The sequence below is a fragment of the Camponotus floridanus genome, unplaced genomic scaffold (genome assembly GCF_003227725.1).
Source record: "Camponotus floridanus strain SB8 unplaced genomic scaffold, Cflo_v7.5 scaffold26, whole genome shotgun sequence".
In the NCBI taxonomy this organism is placed as follows: Eukaryota; Metazoa; Arthropoda; class Insecta; order Hymenoptera; family Formicidae; genus Camponotus; species Camponotus floridanus.
Window position 1 is genome coordinate 201,564 of NW_020229392.1, and position 22,438 is coordinate 224,001.

Consider the following 22,438-nt stretch of genomic DNA (forward strand, 5'->3'; position numbering starts at 1 on the left):
CCATACCATAATTTCCCTAACCATAACGTTCCCTTTTTTCCGCTCGCCGGATCCTGCACATGGGGTGGCCCTAATAACGCCGGGAAATAATCGGTCAGGATCCGCGATGGGGTGGGTGGGCTTTCCCTGCCTCCCCTCCTCGCCTTCCGATCTCGAAATCGCGGGGGAGCGGCATACCATTGAAATTAAAAGCCTTGAGGGAGCGAGCACCAAACGGCGTAATTTCTGTCCCACCCGTGTCATTGGCGAGGAGAGACCGTGATCTCTGGTGTAGCCGAGTAGTGCCACGGTAAATCCTACGCGATTATCCTACGTGCCTGATTGTGCGCGACTGATGCTAGGACTTTCCGAACGAGGAAGTCCTGGTCACGCTTTACTAAAAATGACAGCTTTATTGATATATGTATAATATATTGCATATCTTTTTCATCATGTAAGCGTTATTGCCTAATGTTATTTAGATATCATTAAATTCCCCAATAAATAGCCACAAATAGAAGATTAGTCACGAATAAAGGTTAACAATTATTTTTAGAATTCTATATTAATTACATATTAATTATATATTATATAATATAATATTAATATATTATATATTATATATTAATATTAAGATTATATTAATATTATATTATATATTAATATTATATATTAATATTATATTAATAGATATTAATTTCTTGCTATCATATATTAAGAAGTATCTGAGAACATGACTTGTATATCTCTTCCAGCTTCCAATAGCGAAGCGTTATAATTGAACGGATTTATTTGAAAAGAAACCCAAGTTACTTATAATTGACTTTCGAAAACTAAAAAGAAGCCGCGATATTACATTCTAGCATTAAACTAAAGTGGCCATATCTAAGTTCTATTCAAAAGCTAATACACGAGACACGTCGGCTTTTCATCGGTCATTACAAGTTGAAACATTGATTATACACATTATGTCTCAGCCGGTTTCGAAAGACCACACGTTTTTAAAGTTATTTATGGAGAAGCGCTAATATCATCTTAAGCTTTCTTATTTTGTAATTATCGGGAATATAGAAAGAAATTTGAAGTTATTTAAACTTTAAAAGTTTTAAAGTTTCAACTTTAAAATGCATAATTCATGCTGCGTTTACGAATATACAACAAGATTCGATAATATTACAGTTTTAAGATAATATCGGAATCTATAAATTAAATATTTTCTTCATTGTTTGACTTCTCATTTTTGACCGATTTATTCATAAATACTTATCACAGTTATTTTAAATACTTTATATAAAAATTGCTCTTTGGAAAATTGCAGCATTAAAACACAGAGAATGTGCTATTTTAAATATTTTAAATTTTTGTAATTTGCTTCGTATATCACATCTTCTTTCATTTGTCTTATTTATGCCCGATTTCATCAACAGCGTTTAACTTTAATCTTAGTTTAACTCACTCTTTATCTCCTTTTAACTCTTCCTTTAGAAAGAGACAAAGAGTGAATTGAACTAAGATTAAAGTTAAACGCGGTTGGTGAAATCGGGCCTTAATATTGTTTTTATTCTAAGTTTACCTTCAAATTATTTAAGCCAACAGTATTTGAAAGAGACGATAATAAAGAGTATATAAGAATATTTGTTTTTAATGTTTGTTATTCTTTTTGTTTAAAATGTAACGAAAGTTATATAAAAAAAAATTATCTCATGATTACGAAACTATAAGTTTTCAACTGTGCTGCTGTAAATCGGGTTACTTGGAATTCACAATATTATTCCTCAGTCCAACTTGCCGTGCTCTCAGCATGCAAGATAATATTCACGTAATAACGTACTTCTCCACCACATCTCTAATCTTTCGACCCTAATCTACAATTTCTAATTCGTAATCTTGATAAAAGCAACACAACAGGATTTTCTTGCTCTTATAAGGTAATTGTACAGCAACCAAAACGCGATTAATAGCGCAATTAAGGCTATTAAAACGAACATGTCATAAATTAGCTCTTTAAAATCTCTCTTATCACTGGTAGACAAGGAAGCACTAAGATTTAACAAAAATGTATTAATCCCATATTCTCTCTCTTTCACAGATTATTTAATTCATTCAGTATATTTTCTAATTTTAATATCTATGTATTTAATTTTTTCTTCTTATAAGTAGCATATTTAAATTTTTAAAATACATTAAAGAGTGAAATTTACTCAAAATCTTGATATATATATTAAATTCAAGCGTGCTTAAAAAATTGATCGGCAAATTAAATTTTGTCTTGAAGAACTAACTAAATCAAGAGAACTTAATCTTCAAAGTAAAATTCAAAGTACATTGATTACATACGACATTGTGAGCAACGATAATTCTAATAGGCGACCAATTGTTTAAGACTGCGCCGATTGTCCTCGTCCCGCACGATCACAGGGGCAATTACCGATTATTCATTTTTCACCACGTCGAGCGCAATCCTTCCTTCGCGCAAATGCCTGAGATGGTGCACGACAGTCAGAGTGGAACATTGGACAGCGAAATGCAGGAAGAAAATGAGGGACGAGCCTGTACGCGACGTTGTTTCGTTGCTCGTTTTGCAGCGCGACCGTCTGGCAGAAATGATTACGTTGAAAATCCACGTTACCGCTACATACAAAGAGCATACATCATTACAGAATACATCACGCGCATTAGAGAACATCCTTCCAATAAATCATTACAAATAACAAACTAGTTTATAATCAGGGCAAACGATGTCTGGATGTATTGGAAGAATTGTAGTCTAGATGTATTTGATATATATTGGATGTTATGAATCATATGCAAACGAGAAATGTTTGTTCACACGATTATTGTCACTTATTTTATTTATTTACAATATAATATACCACATAAAGTCGACATACCAGTCAAAGAAAAAACTAACACTCAATAAAAATAGATCAAAAATTAACTACATCAGGAGAAATTATGTGTATTTAAATTACATAAAGGGAAATTAATTTCATCGTCCAACTGTATACTTAAGAATAAAAAATATATAAAAAATATAAAATATATTTTATTATATAAAATATATAAAATAAATAAAAATATATAAAATATATAAAATATATAAAAATATATAAAATATATAAAAAATATATATAAAAATATATAAAATATTACGCAAACTCAATTTTGAAAACTACGTTTCCGCGCAATTCTCATTAAATTTACATATTTAATAGTGAATCGAGCTTAGCTAACGGAAGTCGCGGTGACAGGAGGGATGCCCGGCCAGGTCGGCTCCCTGAATCCATAAATCTTGGACGATCCACCTCGCATCGCGATGATACCTCCTGAGTTTTTCGATCGGGATCTCGTTCGGTTCCCCGATGCCGCGAGTGGACGAGGAAAAAGCGCTTGCCCGCGCTCCGGCATCTGCTCGCTTGCCCTAGATTGGGCCCGTGCGCGTGCGAGGCGCAAGATCACGCACACGTACGCGAGGGACAATCACACGCGCGTTATGAACGGACGAACAAGGTGCGTTGGTCACTAGGGCGTTGACCTGATGCTGGACTGGACCAAACGAGCGCGAGCCGAGCGGAATCTCGAGGAAGAAGGGACGGAAAGAGATCGAGAGAGAGAGAGAGAAAAGGAGAGAAAACGTCGATATACGCGAGAAAAAAGAGAGAGACGTGGAAATTTATTCGTGCGAAAAACGGATATGCTTTGATGAAAAGAATGAGAGGAAGCATGTATATAAAAAAAAAAGTAATAGTAAGAAAACTAGGAAATGTTCCCGGAAGAATTATTGTGCGAGCGAAAGCGCGCAACTTGAGAAGGATAATTAATTGAAGATAGTGATCGAATGTATGCTGAATGTGTCGTATTTGCATGTGAAATTTGATAAATGATCATAGAGCTATCGTTGGAGTTTCCTTCATTAAATTTTTATTATTGTTCCTTAGTGATATATCTTTAGTATCGATCCATCAGTGTTAGAGTTTGCGTATTTTTTTCTTACAATTAGATGGATAAATGATCGAGAAATTCTTGTGAACGAATAAATGAAAGAGGCGATAAAAAAATGTGAGATATTAAATATCATATTATTGTGAGAGGGAAATTTATGAACTTTTAATTGATTAAAAAGAATTTATATGTTAGGCAGAGATACTATCAATTTATATTTTATTATTTATATTTATTTATTTTATTATTATTTTATTATTATTTTATTATATATTTATCATTTATATTTTATTTATATTGATTTATTTTATTATTATTTTATTATATATTATATATTTGATATATAAATATATATATATTTTTTTTTATTATTTTATTATTATTTTATTATATATTATTATTTATATATTTATTATATATTTATATTTTATTTATATTTATTTATTTTATTATTATTTTATTTATATTTTAGATAAAAACTATTTAAAAAGTTATTTGAAATTAATCTTAATTAAATCTAAATTAATCGTAATTAATCTTAATTAAATCTAAATTAATCTAGAATAAATCTTAATTAAATTAAGTCCTAATCTTAATTAAGATTTATTATATATATATATATATAATATATATATATATATATATATATATATATATATATATATTGATAATAGTTTTGATAATCGTTTTATTGTTTATTCACATTCAGGTAGAAACATTTTTTACGATATTCCTGCACAATGCTGCTTTCAATACGACAGGTTTTTCGCTTTGTGTTGTCTGAAAAAACGAAGGCAATAGCGATTGCCTCTGAAGTCGCGCATAGCCGTAAGAAGCCGTTCACGTTATAAAATCGCATTAACACGTAACCGGACATACCGCATTCACCATACGCGTCATTAATGTTTGTCCTGTCGTTCTCTATCATTCTCGCGAGTTGCCGCTCTCGGCCGCCCGAGATGGCACCGACAATAAGTTTACGCGCCACCCCGCAATTTATTTTACCCCGCCTCACCTCGCCGCGCGCAATGAAAACGAAGTAAATGCTTGTAGCGCGTTTATTGAAGAATTAACGGGGAATAAAACCGAGGGATAAAAGCCGCATACCATGCGATTATCCATCAACTCGCCGCCGATTACCGTAAATATTGATGCTGGAAATAAAATGACTAGTACGCGCGATTCGAATCGTGACGCGTATGTGTGAATTATAGCACCTTTATAAGGTTCTGTATAAGATAATTAAGACATATTCGTAGGTACTCTGGCATCCAATACAATAGTACACGTGCAAATACGATCCCGAATACCGTTATGTAGCTTTAAATATTAAATTTTATAGCTATGTAATTTTTTGACAGGATATTTCAAGGCTTTCCAAAAAATACCTGTACGAGAAAGATATATACGCTTGTCTAATTTCAAGTTATAAAATTGATTATAAACCACTTCTATTTGTCGCCGTACTCAAAAAAAGGACATTCTTATTTTGAAAATATATTTAATTTTAACATAAAAATCTTGAAATGAGATTATATTGCGTTAATTAAAGAAAAATATAATTGCTTGAATAATTGCTTACTTGAATGAAGCTATTTTATATAGTTTAATCAAGAAAAATATATTTTTATGATTTAAGATTTAATTTTCTTGAATGGAAAGGAAACAATGTTCGATAAAAAATAACATTTTTAAATCAAAGATTATAATTTTCTTAAAGTACATAGAATCAAATAATTATATATTCTTGAGGTGACGATTAATATTAAAATGAGACTGTAATAATGTTGAAATTTAAAATTATTAAATTCTTCTAAGAAGATTATAAATTGTTGCGTATATACGAAACAATGAACGCGTTAGTTTAAGTATATAAGTTTTGATTTGACACTTATTTTTTTTCTGTGCATCTGCAAAGGTCGTCTTTACGGTACAGAAATAGTTTTATTTCTTCTAGTTAAACTCGTGTACACTCGCGTTGACATATGGCAGATAAAATTTCATTTGTCAGATTCTGTTCTATCACGATGAACAGGTACTTTCTCTTGTTATTATCACGTTCCTGAAAAAAAGGAGGCATACGTCACCTTTAGTAATTTGCAAATATGTACCTGTTACATTAATCATGTCGTCGTCTGATCGTCGACTTATCAAGCTTTACGAAATAGACTACGACATCAATGACCAGGAAGGTCTCGCGCAAATCGAGAAAATGGAATTGCATGATATTACATGCAGATCATTCTCGAGCTAATCTCTAATCACAGCGGATTTTTCTTCGAGCACCGATCGATTCGCTAAATGATGAGTGGCTGGCCTTAAAGCTGGGATCGTTCGATTCGTGTATTATTACGATATGGAACGCGATTGCGTTAAAAAGCGAAGAGAGCAACTTGTAATAACGCACGTAGATGCATTACGAGCGCGATATCGCGGTTCACGTTCGCGACTATCCACCCAGATACTCGTGCAACCACTTCTCGATCGCGAAACCGCAAGCAGTCCACTCAGGACGGACGATCTCGTGGACGAGATGCTGCATGCTCTAATAGCCGAGCTGGATTCTCGTTGTCGTCGTCATCATCATTTTTTACGACTCGGCTGCGCTAAGTCGACGTACGCGAGATATGGAAAGCTACCTTTTAAAACGAGTTTTATCTATGAATTTTCTTTCAAAGATAACGTAGAATGTCATATGAAAAATAAGGGAGAAAATTCAATTAAATTCATTATCTATTTTTACATTTTGAAATTATTAGTATCATGCAATAATTGCAAGGTGCACAATTGAAAAGTAAATAAATATTTTTGGCACGATATGGAAAAATATAAATAAAATAGTTTTATAAATATATATAAATATGTGTGTAAAATATATATGTTTATAAAACTTTCTTATAAATATATAAAATATAATTATATATTTATATAAATTATATTTATATAAATATATAAAATCAAAATATATAAAATCATGTAGACACGTAAATTAAATTCGGAAGACTTACATCATGTTATATATATATGTATATATGTATATATATATATATATATATATATATATATAAATTTATATATATATATATAATATGATGCAAATCTTCTGAATTTAATTTACGAGTCTACATGATTTTATACAGAAATCCTATATGAACGACCATAAATTGGTTAATGAAAGAATTTAATTCCTGGATAAGATTTTACATTTCGTTTTTGCGGAATGTCAACGCGTAAAGGAACGCATCGCCGAACAAGGTTAATGATACGAAGAGGGATTATATGATCTTGAAGATAATAATAATTAGCATGCGCGAGCTAATTGCGAAAGATATCATTAATGATTTAGTATTTCGTGGAATCTGGAATGTAAATGTATATTCCGAGAAAGAGAGAGAGAAAGAGAGAGATATATACATCTTATAGCATAGTATCGATCGCGTGACTGGTCTCGTTATGTTAAGATATAGCATCGACATCAAGTGTGGTAGAAGTTACCTTTACCACTAAGCTTGTTGTTACTGTTCTTGCTACATCTATATCTTATGGGAATTTTTCATCTTTTCAACCTACTTTATTTCTTCACATCTTAATATATAAGTAATATAATAGTAATATAATATATTTTTCCTAATTATGTGATGAAAAATAAGATACATTTATATTTTGAAAGATACATCAAGACTGCGTAATCTTATTAGAAATAATAGAGATCTGTTCTTATAAATTTGATTATTTTTAGATAATTTTTGAAAATATCGCGTCTGATAAGATTGTGTCCCATAACAAGTAAACGCGAGGAAAATCTCATCTTATCATCGTTCTTGCTTAAATATCATCAAAACAATTTCGTTTCAATTAAAAAAAAATTATAAATCGCAAATATCGATCACGAAATAGAAGCGATTTTTCGTTCCGATAACAACAACTTATTCGAGAATAATGTGGTCGGGACACACCATGATCTCACAATAGAAACGGCCAGTATTCTCAACACGATTCTAAATCGCGTGATCGAAGACGTGATTGTAATAACAAATCTCTCAACACAAGACACGCCTATCTGCCACTATCATTGGTCGAGCTTGTGGGATAAGAAATGAAATAGGAATGGACGCGGTGGAACTGTCGCTGATTGCGATCGCAAAGTCGAATGGCAACGACACGCAATTGGCAGTGTAATTTCTAGTAGTCGACGCTCGCATTTATCACCGAGTTATCGATCGATTCTCTATTTAAACGCGCTCCGTCCACTTGTTCAATTCACAGAATTTCATCGTAACTCACACACGACGCGTGACACGTGAAGAGCAGAACACTATTTGCACAAACATGACGAGTTGTTTTGATTGCGTCGATGAATTCTGACAGTTCTCTGTTTCGAGAAATTTATTAATTGATTTTCAATCACATGACACACAAACGGAACGATATATTGTCGTATATTATGATACTTTTTATGAATTCGCACTGAGAAAAATCGTTTGATTGTACCAGCAAGACGTATATGATTGAAGGTATTTTGATTAAATCAAACAAAAATTTCTAGTTATCGTGATAAGACTTGATTTTTTATAACTCTTAACTTAACTCGTATTCAATATTTGCCACAAAATGTATATAAAGAACTAGTATTAACACTAAATCCAAAGTATATTTTTTTTCTCTTACGAGCAGTAGTGCCAGAAAGAGGACGCTAGCTCTCTGATTGTGTGTGTTTGAGCTGCATCCTCTTCCTGCATCACTGTTTATCAGTTTAATTTTTAACAAACTGAATTTAAAATAATTTATTCAATAATCTGGATTGAATTTATCCAATAATCTTGTTGGAATTCAGAATATTAAACAGTCTTTTGAGATTAGATGGAAAAAATTCTAGACGACTTGGTGCTGGTGAGTATTATTAACGGGAAAATTTGGTAAATTGAACAGGAAGAAATTAATCAGATTCATCTGGTAATTCCTACAAGAATTCCGGTTCGTTTATTTTCCAACAGACATACTGGTTGAATCTATCAGAATTCTAATTAATGCAACCAGATTTTTTCTCAGTGCGATGATGATACAAAGGGGAAACTGCGACAATTTCTGTGCTTTAAAGAAAACTACACAATGACACATTCCCGTAGAGATACACATCACAATCCATAGCGCTTCGCCAATTTCGCATTTCCATAGAGACCACCTACGACAACCCGACGTCGCTGACGGCGAGGTTGACGACACTGTCGTGAAAATCGAGCGGAGATAAGCGAATGTATGCAGGTACGCGCGTGCGGGGGATGCAGGGTTAGTGCCATTTGTACAGCAATATATTATCCCGGCGAGTATTACATCGTATCGTGCAGGTTGGATGGTCTTCACCATCAGGGGGATATTGTGCGCCACCCATACGTGGCCACACATCCCGCGACACGGCCGCCGCTATCTGCATCCGGCAGAGACGCGCCCTCAGAATAGACGTGAAAATATGCTCCAAGATTTCTCTCGGGAATGCCGGCTCTCTCTCTCTCTCTTTCTCTCTATCTGTCATTCGTCGTCTCTCTCGGTGCCATCGATGTATACACTCGCATTATCGCTCGAAGAACGGCAGTCCGTTATAATCTGAAAAATGTATCTTCCTCTCGGCGCCCTCTTTTTGCCCCTCCCTCCCCTCGCGCCCCGGATAACTCGACGCGACGCTTTTCCTCCCGACCTATCGTGCAGTTTTTTCGCACGTGGTCGACGATCGCGTTGCTGTTCTCAGTAGTGAACACGTGGGTGGCGACTAAGGAGGAATTCTTAGCATGCACGACGATAAGGATTTGGCTTCTCCATAAAAAACTGGTGAATGGAGAAGGAGAGAGGATTACAAATCGCGCTTTAGAGCTCGTCAAACTGCGCCTTTTTAAAGTATGTCCGCAAACACTTGATAAATAACTATCGCCACTTGATAAATAATTATCGCCACTAATATCGACAGTTTTATTTTCACGACGGCATACATTTTGACATCTTTCAAAAAATTTCTCACATGTTTTATATCGTCCAATTATGATACCAGAATTCTAATTGATGTCACAACACACAAATAATTTATGTATTTAAAAAATTTAAATATTTAAAAAAAATTTATATATTTAAAAATCTTGTTTTAAATTATATTTGTAAATATTTTTTTCTCGATTAATTCCACTCGTTTAAAAGTAAATGTTTAAAAATGAAACAAGCGCCAATAATTTTTACGAGCTATTCTACTTTTGTTAATTGGAGTACGTACTTATTTCTCGAGAACATTTTATGTCTCGATAATTAAAGAAAGCATTATGCTTTTTCACAAAGGAAAACGTTATCCATAGAAGCCTTTCCACTCGTTTGATTTGAAAAAGAGGCGCCAGCTTTACTCGCAAGAATCGAGATCAGAATATCATCCATCCAGTCTGGACAGGTGCACATAAAGCAAAGGGGAACAGAAGGGAGACAGAGAGGGAGGAGAGGGGAGACGAAGGAAAAGAAATGATCTGTCTTGGTATGCCGAGGGGGCCAGCCTCGTGAATCGTCGGGATCATCGGGGCCCACCGTTGCCAGTCGCTGCTCACCTGACCCGAATATTTTCGTTCGTTAAAGGGTATTAATCACCGCAACAAATTCGGTTTTGTGCGCGTGAAAAATTTCCGTGATATCTTTGTCGGCGCGCGTACAATCGAGATGAATCATCGATTGCACAAGTCAATCGACACGGATCCACTTTTATAGAAATTAGTTTCTGTCATTAGTTTCGTCTTTAATTTGTTTATTTATCCAGCTCTTTTTCTTTCTTCGTTTTTAGATGCGAACTTCATAAAAGATAAATTGGTCGTAAAATTAAAATTTTAAAACTAAAATAGAATGTTAAGAAATGAGCGATAAATCAAATATTTTATCATCTTGACAGGAATCATCTATTTGCACGATAATCGAGCGACGTAAAAATGTAAATTACACAGAAATGATTAAAACATACGTGCAAAAATGTTAAAATTAGAACCGATAGAAGAAAGAGAAATCAACTATGCAAGCGTAGTTGACCTCGTAATTCGATATAGCCGAAGATTTTTACGCACGCTTGCGGCACGTGTGTGGATTGATCTATTTCAATCAAATTCCAACGAAACCGCATACATCGCGTTAATATCGAATCGATCGCGTATTTTAAACGATCGATTATCCAATCTGTAATCCGGGACGGTGGTCCGCGCTTTAAAACCGTTAGCGTCGCTCTCTCCTCGCTTTTTGTGGGCGACGCGAATTCAGCACAGGTTATGCGGAAGAACGCTCGTCGCTTAGACAAGATTTTATTGCAGTTGAAATTATATATCGTCGCTTATTGCCGTGCGGTGCTGCATTCTTTCCTAATGAGCGACTCATTTTGCCTTGGTCGCTGTTCGCATTTCGGGTAATGGATGAAGGAATGTTCACGGATACATTCGCGTACGTGCACGCGGATAATCCCGTTGATATTTGCCATCAAATTGGCACGAAATGTAACGACGCAAGTAGCACGATCGAGTTTTACTTATCGTAATGAGACATAATTGCGGCCTTATAATGATTCGATAATTGAAATTAATTATTTTTATTATTGATTCGCGTGTGTAAATAATTAGTTACGAAAAGTATATAAAAACGACATTTTGTGATATGTATGAAGCGTATGTACAAGCGTAATAAACTATGTAAAATTAATATTGCGTTTTATCGATTGCACTTTGAACTCGGAGAACGGATAGTGTCCCAATTTCGGATGGTATCGGAAATATATGATTAATTAAACACTGTAATTTATTACTATTTTCTAATGACATCAGTATTAATTATATTAATTATATTCATTTAGGTATTAATTATATAAGCATTAATTATATTAATATTATATATACATATTCGATGCTCTTTTACGCGTGTCTTTAATTTTTAATAATCTAACAACAGAGACACCTATTTTTTATTTCATACGCGACTTTTTTTAAATTTTTTGTTGCAAGAATTACGTTAAATTTCATTATTATTTCAAATTTCAAATTTTGCCCTAATTTCAGATGACATCGAAAATATATGATTAATTAAACACTAATTTATTACTATTTTCTAATGACATCTATTAATTATATTAATTATATTAATTTAGATATTAATTATATAAGCATTAATTATATTAATATTATGTATACATATTCGATGCTCTTTTACGCGTCTTTAATTTTTAATGATTTAACGACAGACACACATCTATTTTTTTACTTTATACGCGACTTTTTTAAAATTTATGTTGCAAAAATTATATATGTTGCTAAATTTAATTATTATTTGAAATATTTTATTATGGAGGAAATTCTTAATTTATATTTATAATTTTTCATTCGCCCGTAAACACATAGAATACATTTAAAAATAGTAGTCAATTTTGTTTACTCTTCGATTTTGCTTTTATTCGATTCGCACATCTCGTTGCTTCTCAACAATTTATTGCAAATAAATCGATTATCGAATCGTATTTTGTTGCGACGCCACTGGTATTAGATCCGAGTTTGGTTCTCACTCACATCGCGCAACATCGAGAAGCGTGCGTGCGTTATACGCGCGAAGCTAATTGGGAAAACAAGTAACGAAGATAACGAGAGAAAAAGAGAGAGAAGGAGAGAGACCGGTTCAAAGCGATCTAGTGTTAGATCAGATCTGTGTGGACTGCGCGAGAGACAGATCGTACGTCGTTAGTAACGATTCACGATTGAGGAAAGACAAGATTCGATATCTATTACGAAGATACGCGCTGCTGCAAATCAATGATATGAAAATTAAAATATTTCGGCGCCAGTCAAGATGGGAATGAAAGAAAAAAAAAGAAGCAGAAATAAATAAAGATCATTAGACATTATATTTACCTGATTAAATATAATATAATAACAAAAAAAGAAATAGAAAGAGAGATGGGAAAGGAAATAAGGATTCACGATGCCAATGTAATAATAATCTTTGAAAGTTATAAAATTAATAAATGATATAGTATAAAATAAATAATGTATATATCTTATATATAAAAGATGTGTATTTTATAAAATATATATACGTATATAAATATATAACTTATATAATATAAAAAATTTTGTGCATGTGTGTGTAATGTATATTTGTTACTTAAAGCATTTATAGAGAGAGTAATCATAGTAACAAATATAAAAAAATTCTAAATACGGATAAATTGATCTGACTTGAGTCTTGGCCCTGACATGTAGCTCGGCCGTTTGATCCACGAAGGTAGCGCGACAAAGCAATCCGAGATAAACATACACTCGAGTTTATCGACAAGCCTGTCCCGCGGGATCGTATCAAAGATATCCAGCGATCGGGAAGAAGAGAGAAACAAACGAGACGTATAAGAGGGAACATTCAACTGAAACGTAAAATCCTCATCCTATGCGGCGATCCAACTCGATCCGGGATATACCGTGTATTCCTGTCCAACGAGATGAGAAAAAGAGAGACACCGAGCGATCTAGCAACGACTACTGGAACGAACAGAGACGACGCTCGAGATCGAAGAGGAGGAACGCTCGTGCGGTGGAGGAAACGACACGAAAGGGGGACAGGCAGGACGAAGAACAGGAGAGGAGAGATGAGGCGCTCGTCGGAGCGGAAGCAGTGCCGACCGAGTCGAGCTCGCGTAGGAACGAGACGAAGAACGTGACAGCTGGCATCGTTGATGGTGTTGGTGACGGACGCACCATGCGATATCGACGATGGTAAGTGTGTGCAACGGTGATGGTCGCCGCCGCGCGATGGTGATGGTGGTGGTCTACCGCGCATATATCGTGTACGGAGCGCAGCTCCAACACTTGTTCCGCGTACGAAGGAGTGAGAAAAAGAAAGAGAGAGAGGCAGAAGGAGAATGAACAAGAAAGGAAGAAAGAGAGAGAGACAAATCTGCCCCCTCCTGCCGCGGGCGGCGCCACTCGAGGAGATCCTTTCCTCTTTTCGCCTCTAGGCCATTCTCGAGAGGCGCGCGCGCCAACGCGGTGTCGCTCGATCGGGATCCTCGCCGACCTTCGACCAATACGCGGTCATTTAAAAAGAGTGCATACCGCGGCTTTTCATCGAGCGACTTTTCCGGAAGTGACCTCGTGCCGTGAATCCCGCGAACCGCCCCTCCTGCAACCGCCGATAGGGTTATCCACGTTAATCAACGACGACGTCTTCTCTTCGCCTCCACGTGACACGGTGCACGTGGCTTATGATTGATCGATTGCGTCTTTGTCGCGAGATGTCAATATTTCGAAACGCTATCGAGCGAAAAGCGATAATTTTTGTTAACAGTGTCTCTTCGGAACGCGATTATATAAGCGAGAATGATGAGATTTCTGTGTAATGCGCGAATCAAGCGTTGACAGTGAAAATTTTTGATATTCGAATCGCGATCGCTGAACAGGAGGCCGACTTCTTCAGAAAGAAGATATCAAAATCATGAACAACGTGATTTATTACGGAAGATTGAATAACATCGGCCTTGTAAACTGAGAGAGGATATGTCTACGCATCGTGCGCGTCGATCGATCGACGGTATCTCGCTACTGTTCACCTTCTACGTCTCGATTCCGCGAGTGAAATCTGGCCGAGTCGAGCGGCCAAGCATGCTGTCGATTATGAGAATGGTAGCCGACACCGGTTCGCCACCAAGAAACTAGCCTGGCCACGTGACTTTCGGCGGTGGCCCGCAATTTCTGCGTCGTTCGACATACGCTATTGGATGTTGTTGAATCTGGATCCGAGCGATCTCGAAAAAAATCCCAAGAGAACTAGTATCGCTTCATCACCGTGATTTTTCTAAACTAAAATTCATTAATCATCCTAATCGATAACGGAGAGGTAAAGTTCACAGTCTGCGAAACGAATCGCGAATGAATGACGCGCGTCAATCTACGTCCGACTACAAGGAAAATCCACGCGTGATATGCCGTTTAATTACGCATCGACGTCCCCACCCGAGCGGTCGAAGCTACTTTAGTCGCGACCAAGTGCAAGAGGTAAAGGGAAAGAAAGAGAGAGAGAGAGAGGCAAATAGGAAGGATTCTATCGTGCGTTGCGTATCGCGCGCGGAGTCGGAGAGTTGAATGCGCGCACAAGCGAGGCCGTCCCTCTCGTCTCGATCGCCTCGAAACTCGAAGCGTCGAAAACTCGTTCGAAAGCTGACGCATCACATGAATACGAGACACGGTCCGCAGGCGATCGTGACGCAAGAATCGGGGAGGCATTGAACTGTCCCCCGCGAGTTTTAAAACGCGACGAAATTTCACGATATCGCGATGAAAAATCTCACGATGCCCGAGGTTTCCGATCAAAATTCCGCTAAATATTCTACGGACTATTCCGCGATGGTTATTTCCCGCGCTATGATCGATGTACGTTTGATTGCCTGTAAAACGCGATTCCATCTTGTTCGTACAGCATTACTGAGATCTTATTAAAGCGACCACAGTGCATGATTCCTTCGTCATATGATCGAGATATCGAAGTTCCATGTCAGACAGCGCGCTGACAGCTGTTCGCAAATACCGCAGACGTTTTAAGCTCTCTTAATTGAGTGGGATATAACGTGCACCGAGAAGCACAGTTTCCTCGATGACTCTTCAGAAGTAGTGAAAGTTACATCTGACAGCAAATTTGCATACAATTATAGCAGTGCCATTGCAGCTCCTCGCTTTGAATACTTTGATGGATGTCATTTAGTAATATGTGATAGTATATTAAAATTTTAAAGAGATCGTATGATTTTCAGAAGCGCATTAATTGTGTCTCTTATTAACTTTAAAGCCAGTACTTGAGGAAACCACATATTCATGCGCGCTTGAAATTAGACGTAATCAAATGGTAATGATCGCAATAAGCACGTTACTAGGATTGGTAGCAAGTTTAACGCTTGGATCGTACGTGAAAATTAATCGGACTTTATCAAGGCAAAACCTCTCCAATTTACGAGACATTTCGCTACACACGTGCAATTTTGCGGTTTAATCTGTGCGACCGCTTGTTGATATTTCTCTTAAATAAACGAAGTTTATCCGGTTAATGGACCATCATTATACTGTCATTATACTATCAAGAAATAATCAGAAGATATTACTGTCGACGAAGTAACTTAACAAATGTATACGTGGACATTAGCGGCAGTCGTAATTGGCCAAAGTTTTACGGTGAAAGCAAATCCCCGGCGCATTCCTCTCTCATCAAACGATCATTATCGAGTGATATTCGCATCGGTCGTCGAGCAGAACGATAAACGTACAGAGATATACCGATCGAATTGAAATTTAATCATACACGAGTATCTCTCCTACCTCTCATTATCGAGACACATTGAAATAAACTGACACAAGTTCGATTTCTTGCATCGCCATGATGATGCAATTTTATTAAAGGGACCAGGATTAATTAGTTAACATCTTTGGGGTTTTTCGATAATCGAGCTCGCGAGACTTTAACGGTGAAAGGCGGCTCTATGCGCGTGCTTGGTCCATACTTCCTTGGTCTCTGCTGGTGATTATCTCGTCGGATTTGCACGAATTCCGGCGAGCGAAATAGCGGATACTGATGTCCACCATGTCCGTCCTGGAGACCGGTGAGACTGACCGGACCATGTCACCGCTGGACGAAGTCGTGTCCCCGACAAGTGTCAAATCGGAACTGATGATCACCGACATGTTGGACGAGCACGAGGTCGCGCTCGACGCGCATCGTAAACGGAAAAGAGACACGGATGGCGAGGAGCTGACGCCAAGAAAACTGCCGTCACTAACGAGGAACAACAATGAGGTCGGATTCGTCCTCGAGGAGAATCCTGACGACGACGACAGAGACGACGTGAGTCTATACCTTCTCGTCTCGGAAATACAAAATTTTGAATTATGTTAATGCTCGGTAATGGGCATCATCGAAAAAATGATATTCTTTGATATTTTTATGATTAAAGCGCAGATAGAATTTCTAACAATATTGAAAGCACATAAAATAAATAATAAGTTATTAATGCAATTTTACAAAAAATTACAAGGTTTTAGTACAATATTACATTAAATTTATGGAAAATATAACAAACTCAAATACGTCTTGCTCAAGATAAATTTATATCATATTTATTCAATCGTTCTACATAATAATGTTTTGCGTTAAATCTTTTTAGTAATGATTCTTTTATTTCTTTATTTTTTAAATTATCATGTGTTTGGAAATACAAGGATATGCTTTTTTTTTTTTAATTTTTAATACTTTATTGCCATATTGTGCAAGCATGTCTCAAACTATAGAAAATTCTCACGTGGTAAGAGAGAGAAAAAAAGCGGGAGAGGGAACAGCTGTTGCTGACGTGCCCGCCTACACACGGTTATACCTGTTTCGAAGTCTGTGAACGTATTCTATTCTGACACTCGGCAACAAATCAGATGTTCAGATCCACGGCTATAATAAAACACAACCATTAATGCATACTTCTTCGCGCTTTAAGAAATTTGCATTGTCAGTTGCCCTTTTCGCTATTTCATGATTATTATTTTTATTGTAAAGTTTTGACATTATTCAAAATGTGATGCGTATCTATTGTTTATATAATCGCTTTTCTCTCAGCTTCGTAAATCTAATGACTATATCATTATTTTGTCTATGCGTATATTCATAGTTTACTACTGTTGTTGAAATTTACATTTTTCGAATCGAAAAATATAGTTCAATTAATAATGGTCTAAAAAAGAATGTAAAATTTCTGAGCAGGGGACTATCAAGATGCTACCATATTACTTTTATATAATCCAATGAATTATTTCAATTTCTAGACAAGCAGGGGACAATATCATTTTTGATATAATTTTTATTTAAAAAACTCTATCAAGAAACCATTATTTTGAATCATCATCTGATAAGATTTTCGCACAGTAAAATTGTTACAAGTGCAATTCATTAATATCTTTACCTGACTCATCAGTCTCTTTAAATGATCATCGCAAAGAATCTTGTACTTCATGAATCTTCATTTCCCGATCTTAGGATTCTAGTTGATATAAAAATATCAACTAGAAAACGAGGCCGAGGATTAGCTCGTAGACAGCACCTTCGTAATAAGCCGATAAGGTCGCGATAGGTGCGAGACGAGTTTCAAGAAAAATCCGGATGCAATTCTGAGATGTGACGGCGCCGGCATCTCAACGTTCGATGTAGCACGTGGTGGCTACGCCGATGATTCCGCCACAACCGTACAACAGCATCGGGAAGATTCCATTAACCGCGTTTCCAGTCGGTGAGCGGGAGCGCAAAAATTAACCCTTGCTACCGGCTCGGGCTCGTGTCGTTAATTATATCCTTGGAATCGGCGCTTTCGCGGTATCTAACGATACCATGAGTTACCTTAGGAAGCTTCACGCTTCTCATGCACGAAATGAGAGAAGATTAGCGCAACATTTGTCGGTGAATGTTTCGCTTAAGAAGCGTTCTTTTTTCACGAAGGAATTTAGAATCTTTTCTTTCTATCTAGTTTTAATAATTATAATGTTAATTTTTGCGGACGGAAATTGATATATTGATTTATTTAATCGGAAATAAAGAATTTTAATCATTAATTAAAAATACAATGCCTTTAATATTGAGTCAAACGAGAAATAATTAAAGATATAATATAAAAAATGGAAACAATATTAAGGATGTTTTGTACCTATTTTCAGAATATTGAGAATTTAATGAAAATTATACAGAATGTCCTTACATATGTTTAGAATCTTCGGTACAATTTTTAAATCGATTGACAAGTTATAAGGATTTTAATTTGCACCGAATTAACATGTGTTTTTATGGGAAACATATAACCACGTCGATTCAAATGACAAAAACACATGGAAATAATATTCTAAATTTCTTTAAAATTTGTAAAAGTTTAGATACAGAGGAAATATTTCGTCAAATAATATTATATAACAATCTTAAGTACTAACTGATTAAAAAGATATTAAATATATAATATAATAATTCAATGAAGTTAGCCATGTATCTGTCACAAGGCGAAATTCTCTGCCAAATGTTAATCATTTCGATTAACAAAATTCGGAATATTTCAGTAAAAACGCAATAAATATGAAAAAATACATCTCTGCACTCTGCAGCTAAGATCAAATTGTAATATTCTAACACAATTTCTTACTCAAAATATAGCAGAAGTGAATATATTCGTCAATATTGATTTTCAGCTACTTTTTGCTGGGATTGTACATACAAAACATCCTTAATTTTTATTTAAAAAAAATTGTTTTAATAGAAAATTGATTAATTTAAAATTTTGCTTGTACAGATCCTATAGAAAAGAGAAAGTCATGGTATGATAAAATAAAAATATTAATATTTTGTAAGCTTTTCCTGTTCATTAATAGACGAAAAGTAATAATATGTAAAAAAATATCGACAGGTTATCAACGATGAATATCTTTGTACATGTAAAAAACCTATGCTGTAAGTTGTTAAATATCAACTTTGCTTAACTTTGATAACCATTCTGTCGTAGCATTATCGTGCAATCTTAATGCCAACGTGCGCCAAGATGTAACCATAATGATAAATCATAGTTAGTAATATAATTTGACAGCAAGATTAATAACTTATAGCGAGGTAAAATTTAGATTCGTACGATTAACCTCCGGCTCGTTCGTAGTGTTCCTCGACATGATCCACCATTGTACATTAAATTGCACACATACACACAACATACATATATTATTTTACAGCTATTAAATATTTATTTCTCTCGAAATGAAAAATGTGAAGGTTCGAACTATCGATGAGAGATCTATGCGTATGGAGAAAGCTGCGTCGAGTATCGCGAATGTGTATCGGCAAATATGTCGGTCTTCGTTATCGCCACTCTAAGACGTGCGACCAATCATTTCAATTTCGCGTTGATTGACAGCGCAGGATCGAGGAAGTGAAAGTGCCGAAAAATAGTACGCTAAAATCGGCACGTTGAACCTCGAGGGATAATATCGTCCTGTTTGAGAGGCCAATAAAAACCGCGATTAATCGTCGAAAGATTCCTGGGTATGACAGTTTTAATGGCTTGCAAGTAATCGCCTTTGCGCCAGCAAAGGATTTAAAGGTGAAGCTGGGGCCTTTCACGTGTTACCATAAGACGCACGTACAAACATAAAGATGTGTACAGGGGAAGAGTTTTTCTTGTGTGCGATCCTCATGAGAGCATGATGGGTGAACTTCGCAACTTCGCACGAGATGCCACTTTAATTCGCGAGAAACAAGGAACTCTTATGCTACATGCGTCGGTTGCGCAATAAAATTTCAATAATTAATACTTGGCGGTTCTATGATCAAGATGGAAGTCTTACATGCAACAATAATTGATACGTTGGCAAATAATTAAACAAGGTTTATTAGGTCTTCGTTGGGTAATAATGTTTATATTAAGACAATTATCGCGCGTTTACACGTTTTTATCTGCTTTGTCTTGTAATCGTCCTGATGATGCAAAGAAAAGGAATGTTTCTATATCGATGCTGTCTATCGCAACGATAAATATGTATTAAATGCTAATAAATGAGTAATTAATGTAATAATTAATTAATATTTATTTAAATAAATATAAAATTATTGATTTAATTCATCTTGCCACATTGTTGGTATTTAACATTAATCATTGTTTTTTTTTTATTTAATACATAAAAGATACATAATTGTTCAAAAAAGTTGAGATCCTGTCATTAATATAATTTATTTTAAGCTGAATTCAGCTTTTTCTTTGTAAAAATTTATAAATGTGATAACAGGATAATTAATCATGTCAAAAAATAAAGAATTTTAGTATGAGAGCTGCATATAAATGAAAATATTTTTTATTTTGTTTTTTATTGAAGCCTCCAAATTTTAACAACATTTAATTTATTGTGTAACATGCAAAATTATCAAATTAAATATAATAAAATTATTAAGAATTCTGTTTGTTGAGAAAATATTATATACAATTATCAAAAGAAATATTTTTATGATGAATGATTTAAATCTTTCAAAGTATTTGCATCCGCTACTTTTATTCTCTGAATATTATTACCAGCTACCGATTATAATGACCATAAAGTGCCGTTATCTCGTTCCATTAAACGAAGAAACTAGCCATATAACATCATCCATAACGCAACCTATAAAATTTAAATTAGGCATTCTCTTATAAAATATTATTATGATAAAAATATCGTCAATCTTCAGCTTGTCATATTTCGTATTATCATGCGCGTCTCAATTTTATGCGATAATTATCTACAATGTATCAATACATACAGGATATTAAGAAAAAGAATAATAATAATCCCGATAAATTTAAAAATAATTCCAAAATTAAATTTAAAAAAAAGTCAAAAAAGACACTCGTTGTTTTTCAACATAACTTGAAAATTATTCGCGATGTAACAACTTCAGAAAACATTGAAAATTATAGTCAAGCTCGTGGAGATCTCTCTCCTCGGACTCTCTGAACGTACCCAGCATGTGGTGGGTCGACTATCGACAATGGAATTCGCTGTTTAAAGTCGGAAATCAATCTTCGTAAAATTTTAAACGCCTCGCGTGCGACGAGTGTCCCTGACTTTCGTTCGCGGATAATGACTACCTGCGGAAAAATTGAAGTTCGAAACGCGGTAGTCCTAAAGACCGGAGATAAATCACCCCTGGCATCGCGGATAATGATAGGTGGTGCAAGACGACCGTGTGCGGTGATATATTGTTGGCAACTCCTAAAGATAGCGCTTGAAATTCCCGGTGAGTGATAATATGCCGTATGCCGCCGATCGCGCATGCGATTTCCGATGCGATCTATCCGAGGATAGATGATTACGGTAACGTCGCTGAAAGGGCGATCGATCAGAGCGAAATTACGCGCTTCCGGTTATTGACGTCATACGCTTCGTTCGCGGGCGCGCATCAACGTCGACCAGAAAGAAAAAAAAAAGATGTTAATGGGAGAAAGAGAGAATAACACTTTATACATTAGTGCTTGTTTGCGGAGAGAAGAAAAAAAATATTCGATGGCCTTCGTGCAATGAAGCTTACATAATAAACTTTTCGAAACTTTATAATAATGATCTGTAATTAAAGTTTGAATATTATCGTAATATTCAAACTTTTGTTTTTTTAAGATTTAATGCACCTTGTAACTTTATTATTTATACATAATTTATGCATAATTTATTGCAACATAGTGCATTGTTATAATTTCATGATAAGCTAAATATTGCTTATATAACTTCTCTTATACATAAGAGCATTTTATAATTATCGTATGATTTTTGCTTGTTTTTATCACAGTATTAATGCAAATAAAGATGACAGGTCTCTGCCAGAGGCGCGAACGAACATAAGGTACTATGTATTTTTTATCTCACACACAATTTCTATTTCAATAATGTAACTGTATTGAAACGTCGTGAATTATCTATGATCATGATATAACGTCATAAGAGTCATCAGAGTCATAGCT

The 22,438-nt window shown here is 35.3% G+C and overlaps 1 protein-coding gene across 5 annotated transcripts in view; it reads left to right on the plus strand.

Moving 5' to 3' along the window:
• Positions 1–22,438, plus strand: part of LOC105259503 (transcription factor AP-2-epsilon) — a 137,246-nt gene that overhangs the window by 38,977 nt on the left and 75,831 nt on the right. The window contains exon 1 of one of the 5 annotated variants that reach the window (XM_025409372.1): positions 13,129–16,788. The exons of 3 other annotated variants lie outside the window; for them this stretch is intronic. In XM_025409372.1, the coding sequence (XP_025265157.1) occupies positions 16,519–16,788 (270 nt within the window). In that variant the 5' untranslated portion in view covers positions 13,129–16,518. Of the gene's footprint in view, positions 1–13,128; positions 16,789–22,438 lie in introns of those variants that run through there. One more of the 5 variants, XM_025409376.1, reaches the window with a different exon arrangement.